This window comes from Egretta garzetta, unplaced genomic scaffold (genome assembly GCF_000687185.1).
Source record: "Egretta garzetta isolate BGI_Z169 unplaced genomic scaffold, ASM68718v1 scaffold508, whole genome shotgun sequence".
NCBI classification, from domain to species: domain Eukaryota; kingdom Metazoa; phylum Chordata; class Aves; order Pelecaniformes; family Ardeidae; genus Egretta; species Egretta garzetta.
Genome location: NW_009260609.1, coordinates 118,048 through 129,242, shown reverse-complemented (window position 1 = coordinate 129,242; position 11,195 = coordinate 118,048). Strand labels below are relative to the sequence as shown.

The 11,195-nt window shown below is 40.4% G+C and overlaps 1 protein-coding gene across 1 annotated transcript; it reads right to left on the bottom strand.

The window, feature by feature from the left end:
* Positions 1-925: 925 nt before the first annotated feature.
* CLBA1 (clathrin binding box of aftiphilin containing 1) lies at positions 926-10,587 on the bottom strand. Its single transcript, XM_009644862.2, has 5 exons — positions 9,937-10,587; positions 6,230-6,378; positions 4,590-4,719; positions 3,208-3,321; positions 926-1,752 (listed from the first exon to the last, which is right to left on the bottom strand). Exons 1-5 carry the CDS (start codon positions 10,339-10,341, stop codon positions 1,585-1,587), a joined length of 966 nt encoding a protein of 321 aa, XP_009643157.1. The 5' UTR covers positions 10,342-10,587; the 3' UTR covers positions 926-1,584.
* Positions 10,588-11,195: the final 608 nt, after the last annotated feature.

Here is an 11,195-nt window from a genome sequence, read left to right as displayed (position 1 = left end):
GCACTACCACCATCAAAGAGGGGTTCAGCCTTGGCCAGTGGCGGGTCCACCTTGGAGCCAGCTGGCACTGGCTCTGTCGGACACAGGGAAAGCTTCTGGCAGCTTCTCACAGAAGCCACCCCTGTAGCCCCCCCACTACCAAAACCTTGCCACACAAACCCAGTACATGTGAGACTATGACTACAACCTATTTCACACATGTTTAAGTGCTCTGAAAGCCTCACGAGGCAACCTGAAAATGCATTCAAGGCCAGCGTTAAGTGAAAAAGCGAACCCTGCCCTTGCATCCATGTGGAGATTTCAGCCTGGCCCTGCAGAGCTCCCTCTAGGGCCAGGGCTCAGCCTTCCACCAGCGCTTTTCCAAATGGCCCCGTCACCATTTACTGAGGAACCAATACACAGGTCAGCCTACGCTAACAGCACTGAGGTATCATCATAAAAGTTACTACATTGGAAGTTATTATAGCAATTGTAATTTCATTGCTGAACAGTTTAGTAGATTGAGGGTTGGAGTCTGCCAGTGCTTTATAGTATGCTTATTCTAACAGAATAGGCATGTAATTAAATAATTAACCAACTTAGTTTGGGAATATCCAAGGTTGTTCCCTGCTTTTAACACATCAAATGTCAGTTGCAGCACTTAGCAACTCTTTAAAATAAAAAGCCCTATAAAATTCTCATACTCAGAATGGCCAAAGCAGTAAATAGGTTAGTAACTTGCTTAAAAGTTATTACCGATGAACAAATAAAGCTGCTGCAGCTGGCACGGAGGAACCATGGATTATACGAATGATAGTGAAGTGCATCCCCTCCGGCACGCAGGAAGATGAGCAACACAGCCGATAGTTACTGCACAATTTCAGAACGGTAGCAATTTGCAGCCTTGTGCAGTGCAAGTCCTGAACTACGCCGCAGTTTAGCTTTTAAGAAGCATGGCTACGCGTGGTGCCAGTGTTTGGTAGCTGAATGGATCCAGGAAATCCCGTTACCACCAGCTCCAGAAAGGTGATTTATTTCTGTTAGGAACCACTGCCAGAACAAAACCTTGCACTGACTCTACCCATGTTACCACAGTAAGGCTTTATCAAAAGTTAAAACAGTTTTATTTTCCGAAAGCCACCAGATGCAGAAGGCTCCTCTCATTACGGTCAGCAGTGGCAAAGTAAGAGATCGCAGCTGATCCAAACCGGACCAAATATGAGGAGAGGTGGCGACAAGGCACACTTTACAACACCCCTGAGGTACGTTTAGATTTTGGCAGGGAAGCAAGGTTTTTGATCCATATTAAGGCCTGAAAGGTCAGTAGTTCAGGAGAGCAGTCCACCAGAGCATCTCTAAAGTGTGACTGCAGCTCGATTTACTGTAAGAAAGAGAGATGAACTTAGCAGGACAAAATCACACCTTTGACTTCATAACTAAACAGGATAAATATATTCTAATAGTGTGGCTTTAGGTACTTCATATATGTCACACTCCTAAAGAACATACGTAGTCTATAGTACCAAGCCAGTAACAGAATTAAGGTAAACCGCATTCAAGTCAAAAAGAAAAGAAAAAAAAAAAAAAATTAAAAGTGCATTTGGTTCAAGAAACATCACTACTGAAAAATTTCATTTTTAGGTTGCGTGTAGTGAAAATGTGCTTCTTCCTTGGGATGGTTATACACTGCATGTTTCCATTTGACAGTGTGGTTTTCAAGAAGAGGTTACAGGTGAAAAGATGACCATGTCTGGAATCCGGTGATACAGAAAGCTGAGTGAAAAAGAAAAACAAAGTTAATTTTTTTCCACCCTACAGTAAGGTAATCACTTAGCATTATTTCAATCTAATTTTTACACGGATTTCCTAAAAATAAAATTAGCATAAGAAAAAAAATGACACAACTAGGAAGATAAATGGAAAACATCCCACTATACGATTTAACTTACTTACAAATTAGAATGGCAACATACATTTCCTAATGAGCTTGACTTTGAGACACCAAACCACAGGGCTCATTCTTTTCCTTCAGAGGCTACTCCAGAAAAATCTTGCCCAACTTTGTATTGCGATTCCTTTTACTTCTACTCCTCCTTCATCTGCCTTGAACCACTTCTCCTTTGCCTAAGCCCGTCCCTGTATTTTACACATTTCCAAGTATGCGTCAGCTGCTGTGATCCCACCCTCATGTACTCAGTGAAGAAAGCAGAAGTGAATTATGAAGGAATAAGCTGGGTGGTCTCTTCGGGTTTTCTTTCTCAATTCTCCAGCCTAACAGCTCTCGAGTACCAAGCTCCCAGAAGAGTACACACCTTCAGTGTCCAGGGCAGTAAACAGAGTAAAACATAGCAAGGGAATTGCGCCTCAAACTATGCAACTCCACAGAAACAAGAGTTGCTCAAGTTTATTCTCTGCTGAGGAAGGGACCTCGTGTTAAGAATATTCACCCAAAATACTTTGTTAAAAACAGAACGTGACTGATTTTTTTTTTTAAAGCAGTGGGGAATGACAGTTTTCCCTCCAACTTGCATTGCTTCAGCAAGAAAGACACTGAGCTTATTAAGGCCTGTTTGACCAAAGACATAAATGCACTAACAACAAAGCATTTCAGCTTCATTTCTCTATATGTTTTGTAACACAGCTTAAAACCAGTAACGTTCTCAAATCCTTGTAATTGTAACATCAATTCTGCCTTTCTCCTTATGTAGCTCCTGTTTTCTCCTCAACTGAACAAACCAAATCCAAATCATTCTATCTGAAATGCAAGTTTGAATGCAATTTCTTCTCCACCAGCTGTGCCTCCAATGTCTCCTTTACCACATAATTTAGGAGTGAGTTACAGTCACCATTCTCAGTGATCAATGTGTTGATCCTTCTACAGACACACTAATCTTCCTTTGTCATCAGAGCATCCTGATTAGATTCCGTGTATCGCTTCTCTCTCTCAACCAATGTGGAATTTGGCCTAAAGTCCAGCTTTTGTAATGAGTAACCGTACATTTCAGTATCCCCCATATTACGCGCTTTGCATTTGGTACGTTATATACTGCACCTTTTCTAAAGCTGTCAGACAGCTTTCAAAGAGCAAAAACCAACTCCACATCCAAGCAATCATATCAGGACCAAACAATTACCGTAGGGCATACGCTAGAACAGCTGGCTAAGGCACAGAGGAACAGGTAAAGGACACTGGTTCTCTGAAGCACGCACTGTCAGAGCAATCCTTACCTTGGTCTGGATCAGTGCTTTGCAGTCATTAATGCTGAATCCATCGAATCTGAAATCCTCGTTATCTTTAACATCTGATTCCTCAAAAATGTCATCCTGAATCTCTGAAAAGTCCTAGCGAAACATAATTTACATTTTCTCTATGAATTTTTATCTGATCTCAAAGCATATAACCTAAAGAGAAGTTTCCCTCAAATAACAATAACCACTAAATTTTACTTTCTGAAGCTGTATTTGATTTATCATGTGCCCCTCTTGCATTAAAACAATTTTATGCCAAAACAAGTTCTACACACATGAATCTAATAGCGACTTAAATTAATAAAAAAGCCATTTCCAATTAAAATTAGCCTTAACCTACACCAGAAAATAGCTGAGAAATACATCATCATCATCATTGTTAAAAGCAATACAATTTTCCAGTAACAGAAAAGAAACAATTACATAGGTTGAAGCTGCCTGTGCATTGCTTTAATGCCAGCGTATCTATGGGCAAGAAAGGAACAGAAGGGGAGTTTAACCATGTTGGAGAAACGTCTCCCATTCTCTCCTGTTAAGTGGCTTTCAGTGCAGAATAGGTCCTATACTTTCAGCACTGTCGTTCTGTTCGTATATAACTTGCATGAAAGGTCAAATATGTCCATAAACCCAAAATTGAACGCAGTACCCCCGCCCATGCTTCAGCAATCAAATTATCAATTGAAACAGTTACTACTGAAAACCACATGTGACTAATTCATCCCAACTAAATAACCAGGTTGAACACTAAACCATCTCTGATACCTTTATCTTCTCAAAACAAGAGATTAAACAGCGACATTTCTTTCCGAGATCTTTCAGTACTGTTAGTTTGGTCTCGATTCAATTTAAAACATACTCTCCCTCAAGCCTTGCAAAAACAGACAGAATAATCTGAGGAAAAGGGAAGTGGAACACACTTTCAGTTCGTATACAGTAAAAACATCCAGTAATGACTTTAACAGCCTCTCTGATTCAAATCTGATTTTCACTTAATGGAAAGATATTAGAGGCTAACAATTTTCTCATACTCTGAGCAAAAAAGAAAGCCATCTTCCTGCACACACACCTGAAAGCTAACTCTCCATCTGTACTACAGCTGAACGTACCACCTCATGCAACAGGGCGCTATGTAACAGAGACTTCAATGTGAAGACGATCAAAATTCAGTCCTACACGATTTCATAGTTACTTACTCATAACGATGAGTAAACACTAGGCCATCATTTTAAAAGGCTCTCTGTAAAAAACCTCATGACTCACTCAGATCTAGTTCCTCATGCATCTGCGTGTATAGCTTAAAGAAAATCAGATTTGTAACCAAGTGTTTATACTGGCATAGTAGCAAACCGTTGTTCAATTACCTTTTGATTTGCATCTATTCCAAGAACACTCAAGAGGTTTTCTTGGCAATGAGATTTACTCCAGGGATGTCTTAAGCTGGGGGTATTATCAAAGCCTCTAAGTGTTCTCCATATGTTTCCAGAATCAATGCTAGGAAAAACACAATCTGAGGTTATAAGGTGTACAAAGTTTCCTGTAGATGTATATAACTGATTTCCACCACATATAGTTGTGTCCCAGCCTACCTTGATCTCAAAAGCAACTTATCTCAAAACTACTTCTACATTCGTTCAAACTATCAACCCAATCTACTAATAAGCTTGCACGACAATTAACGGAAACAGTAAGTCAACATAATTGTATGTTTGGGCTTCTCAGATAAGCAGTGCATTAGAAGCCTATTTCAGAGATTGTTATATGCCAACAGCTCGGATTATCCAATTGCTTCTGTAAAACGTGGGTAGTGTTCAGCCCTAACAATTCTGTGCCCTGCACTTTCTGTCCCTCAAACCTTTCTCCTTCCTATCAGCCATGCCCCTCCACTGCAGCAGCCTGCTGCTCAGCTGGGTGACCCGTACCTGCTCTGGACACGTAGGTGCTACAAAACAAGCCCAAGGCATGCAGTACTGCAACAGTGAGAACTAAAGAGTTCCCTCTACATGGTGCTTTGGGTTCTTACATTGCATTCATCCTACATAAATCCAGTTGCTTTTTGCTTAGTACATGATGCAATTATCATTAATCTTAGTTATTCACCACAGTAGATCAGGGCCTTTTTGTCTGTAGTTGTACTCTGCTGTAATACTGCTGCCCCTTTTACATACATGTCATATTTCTTCACAAGTTTGAGGCTGATTAAAATATAATGCATATACAAGGAACTTGCCGAAAGGATGCCCACATTAAATATTTTAACTCCATTTCTTGTGATTCTTATGACATTTCCGAAGTATGGGCTGACCCAGCTTTCTAGATACAAAGCCTCTACATGCAGGCAAAAATAATGACAATGCTGTTCAGGAACCACAATACTGTTCAGAAGCTGCTGATCCTTCAAAAACATGTAACAAATCTAAAAGTGCTCCAGCTGTCTTAAGAAAAAGCTATGTTAATGATACTAATTGCTATTAACATAACCCCAGGAAAGCCACCAGATGCAGCACAGATTCTGAAGCACATCTGGTTAGACGTGGGAAGAAGTTACCACCTGGGAAAACTGGGGAGGGAGGAAAAAAAATAATCAAGGAGGTTGTTAGTAGAAGCAGCAGCAATGCTCCTTCCTGCCTCAGATGATGGAGAAGTCAGTCGGATGTGTTGTAAAGAAAGGACAAGCGAACAGGAAGAACAGGCTGCCTGTTGGGTGTTCTGGCATTCCAGAGGCTTAGTCATAAGAAGGCACACCAACAGCAGGAAAAAAACCCGAGCAGGAATCTGTAATTTTGACATATTCCCTTCCTTGTTTTCCAACGGCTAAAACAACCCATTTCCTTTCACAACATAATATAGAACTGGTAAGATCTATATGCTGAAGGGCACAGTGATTAAAAAGATTTTTAATTTCATCTGCAAATACCATTGATTTTTAAATTATGAAATAAACAGTGTAATTGCTGTGGAACTTTTACTTTTTTTTTTTTTTAAAAACTGTTGATCTCATTACCAAAGTTGATTCTTCGTAAGTTCAGGAATCCCAACATCTTCATTATCTGTATCAAGTACTTCATTTAAGCCTCTTATCCTCTCTCTGGACTGCGATACAAAGACTTCTGGAAAGCCCAACTTAAATATATCCTCATAGATGTGGTTTGCCTAAAAAAAACAGAGTTTTATTACATACGTTATACAGGCCATCCCCACAGTTCATGAAGTGCCTAGTCCAAAGACTACAGTGTTTCTAGAGATTGTATTACTGATTGCTTTTAAAATTTGTATTAATGGCACAGAGAGACTGAGCCCATAGTTCAGTGTTTTGAGTATTTACCCATAACTAGAGGAGGAGAAGCCCGAGTCCAAGAGTTTCTGATGAACCTTAGTCTCCAGCTACTAAGTTACAGACTGGTTTGCCTATTAGCACTCAAGATCCCTTCTTCTGCTCAGCTAATTCAGTCCAGGTCAAAACTGATGTATACATCAATTCAAAAGCTTGTTTTGCCAACTTGGTATTGGAACACACTTACTTCAGCCAAATGTAACACAACTGCTAAATGCTAGAGTTACCAATAAATACTCACACTGTGTAAGCCTACATAAAAGCTGGGGTCAGTATGTCTCTATATGCTTGCGTTTGCACCAAATTTTTTCCAGCCAATGTTAAAAATCAGAGCCAGATTTACATACTCGTGTATGTAAATCCTCCTCCATAAGGAGGAGGTTTGGAGGACGGAACACAGCCACAGGAGTGATCCAAACAGGCCTACTGGAAGTAACAGGATTGTCCAAAGACTAAGAAGTACATACACAAGGAAAAAATGTGCATAATTTACATCCTATCCTAAAGGGACGTTATCATACCATCTGGCCCAGAAGCTTTGTCCCTTCATTCCCTCAAAGAAGGAATGACTGCAGTTTTCTAAATCAAAGCAATTAATTGACTTCAACACCCTGCAGAGGGACTGCAATCCAGGAGCAGCAAGCAATCTTGCGTAAAAACTAGAGAATGAAACCAGTTTGTTTTCTTTGCCTAGCAATCAACAATTTAATCTGAAAAAACATGTGTGGATACTATGTATTTTGACAGTTTCATTTAATTGTAATTCAAACAGCTGAAATAAATTGAGATATTTCCACGGTTTCGTTATACAGAACTCAGACAACTGCAGTGAACGTTGAGAGAGTACGGATTTAATCTAATGATGAGTGGGCAAAATCAACAGAGCTGGTAGAAGGCTTCTGTACTTCCGAGCATCCTTCTAGAAACAGAACTTGTGCCCCACCCTGCTCCCTCCTGAAGTAAGGCCTTGCTAAACTGCCTATCCTGAAGGGCGACAGCTGGGACATTCGAAGACTCCTGGTAAAATCCTTTGAATCCTACCCAAAGTGTCATAATACTTCAAATCGATTTGTAAATTATTTCAGTAGACTCAATTTACAACAGGGATACTATATGGAGGAGAAAGATGTCCAAGAAGCAGAATTCTGTGAAAGCACACTTACTAAAGCATGCATGGAGTCACAGTCAAGGAAAAAAAGACTTCCAAGTAGGTACCAAAACCTAAATGGGACAGGAGCTAAGGAAAAGGTAGGCAGCTGCTCTTGGCTTTGGGGTGGGGGGGAAATTACAGCCACAGAAGTGTGAATCAAGGGAAGCACAGGTTTGGCCCCTTTGTAGCATCTTCTTAGAGCCTGTGATGTTACTCAGATGTGCATATACATCACTGGCTTACAGGTTAGCCAAGACAGATGAAAAAGGCAAGATATTTTTTATTACCTTTATTACTGTCTACTTCAGTGGGTGTTTCTGAAACAAAATGTGGGTATATTTCCATTTATCTTGTAGCTGTGTACTAAGTATAAAAATATGAATGCACAAATTTCCCATCTGTGCTTTTTGACTAAATCCTCTGTATCCTATTACATCAGAATACTCCGGTGCTTAAGCAAGTGCGTTAGTCCCTCTCACAAAGGCCAGTATTTAAAGAACACGTGAAAAATCCTTACAGTTATTCAATCATGTAGGCAAAACACCCAGCTACCACAAGGAAATTAGTGATCATTTTCATCTTAAAAGAAATGATTCTGCTCCAGACTGACGCTGTTTCATTAACTGAAGCATTAGATATTGAAGGTCAGACCTTGGACCTCAGATGATCTCTAGAGGTCCCCTCACAGAATGTTTTGGGTTGGAAGGGACCTTTAGAGGTCATGTAGTCCAACCCCCTCCAACCTACCTGGACTTCTTCCTACTGACCATACAGAAGGCAGAGCCCCAACCTGAAGCATTTATGATCTCAAATAAACAGTACAAAAAGCAGAGGGATGAAGGACAAGCTACGCGTATATTCTACACCCAAAGACATCTCCGACAGCTCTGCAGCTGTGTTTCTACCTTGAGACAAGAAAAGACAACTTGGAACTCTAGGCATGGTTAACTCATTCAGCTCACGCTGGACATTTCTTTTTTGCCTTTATTAAATGCAAAAATTAAGCAAAGGCTTCAGTAAGATTAAGATCTACTGCTTTTGGAAAGAAACCAAACAATCTTCTATATTCTATTTCAGCTCCAGTCGTTACATACCCTGTTTTTTCAACATAAGACTTCTTGTCCCCAATTTCCAGCATTATGAACAATTTAATTTCTCTGTTTATGCATACCAATAACCAGGTATCTTGTGATCTCCATTCTATCAGTGCTGGACAACCTACCCCACGTGCATCCTAGTGCTTTCCCTAGCAATATCTCTGCTACAGGTGAAGTTCCCAGGCAAGGGCAAGAAAGCCTGTTGCCAGAAAACCCCCAGTTCCCTACGCACGCTAAAACTCACCTAACAGACCACAAGCTATTACTGCTACTGATTAACCCCGGGGAAGTCTTAGTCAATTGCTCTCTTTTTTCAAATGTTTCACTTGAGGATAAAAGTTGCAAGAATGAGGGCATTTTGTTTTGTATTTGTACATTCTTACTTCCCTTTGGTTACTTTGCTTGGCTTTGGTGATGCATGTTTGGTAAACATGGAAACCTACTAATTGCAACAAGGTGTAACCCTTAACCTGAACCTCTTTTTGTGTTGATAAGGACACACTGTATTATTTATTCAGATTATTAGTTCTAGCATTGTATGAGCAAATGTAACATCCTATGCTAAAAAATTAATGATATTAAATTATTTCTGTTCTTTTTTGTGCATCGTTAACTTCCACCCACAATCAGTCTAAAATTCCAGAAGGATCGTTGGATTATTCAGGCAGTATATTAAATAACAGAAGTTACTGGTTTTGCCAATTTCTAACGCCATGTTATGTTGGTTTACTTCAATAAGCTTGCAGGCAACTCATAGAATTTTTGTCCACCCTGGTTTTGTTACCCACCTTCCCAGTTTTTTGTTTCCTATGCTCATTCCCGTCTAGCTTTTCAATTGCATGTGCTTTGGGGCACGGTTCATCATTTCTACCTGCTTAGTTATTCCTAGTGTCTGGAAGCAAAGTAGCACATTACATTCTTCAAAGCTCTCCAGCAGGATAACTTACGTATTTGTCAAACACTGTAAAGAAGTTGCTTTTGTTCTACTTGAGCTAGCTGCAAAGTAGCTTGACAGTTTCTCTCCCTGTACAGCATTATTCTCTACAGAGAGGACATTCAGATACAAATCTTGATATGTAGGAAGCAGTCACACAAACATTTCTGGTCCTTGGTTTGCTATTAACACATACCTCAGTTAGAGAGCTCGAAGCCTCCTGCATCCCACTCTGCGCAGATGGCTCAGAACAAAAGTGACCAGCAGAAGTGCTGCTATGTCCGCTGCTTAACTCCGTATCAACTCTAGAAGTTTTTGTTGGCTTCACCAAAACTTCAAGATTATAACTGAATCTCTCTGACCTGTCCAAGGACTCCTTGAAGCCTTCAAAATCACCCCAGGAACCGCTGGGTTCTGAGGTACTGTAACTGCTCGCAGAAAGCCCCTCACAACTTCGCCCTTTGCTATTCACTACTGGGAGGCTTTGCTGCATTACGACAAGATTAAGAATTTCTTCATTATTTGTCCTTTCATTTGTGTTACAGTCGCTTTCCTCAAGAGACATACCACCTACTTCAACCCCGAGGTCTTTTAGAGACATCCGGTGGGATGCGTCTGGGTCAGTAAGACTTTCTACTAGTGACAGGTTCTGCGCCTCTAAGAAAAATTCATTTCTTGAAATCTGTATGGCAAAAAGGCTACTGAAGTTGAGTTGCGTTAGAAATCTGAATATTTCCAAAACAGAATCAAATTCTTCATTTCACCCCAAAGAATAACACCACTGCTAAATCAAAACAGGATGTCCTTCAGCCTCTCCTCCAGTAATCAGCATGTGCATGTTATTCAGTCTCCCTTTCTGTGGGGGATATTAGCCTGCAAAGAAAGAATTCTAAGTAAATACTTCTGTGATAAGGGCTGTGTAGGAATAAAGAGATAGCTGATAAGGTAGGAGAAAGAACGCTCAGGTTGAAATAAACACATTCCAGTATTATACAACTGAAGGTCGCTGTAGGCAAAACTATTTAAAATTTACACTTAACTGTCTGCCCACACCAGAAGTGAACAATATTCAGAAAACACTTAACAGAAACTGTTGGATATTAACTGAGTACTGACTGAGTATACAGGAGACGAACCAAAATGATTATAGACACTATCCAATGCTTATTAAATGTTTTCTGTAACCCTTTCATCCACCTCGTGCACACTCCACGTTCTTTTTGTTTGTGGGCTTCCCCCGTCCCAGAGATTACCCAAGGGGTGACCGCGACGTGTGGCAACACGGGAGCTGGCCGCTTAACCCTGCGAAAAATACAGCGCTTCCAACTATTTAAGCTATTAAGACAGATTTAAGCAGTTCAGTTTGGCACCTGTAAATTCCACAGGCAACACTGCATTTACCATTTTGGATTAATCACACCTCCTCGAGCATTTTGCCGACTGACAAGCTGTTGG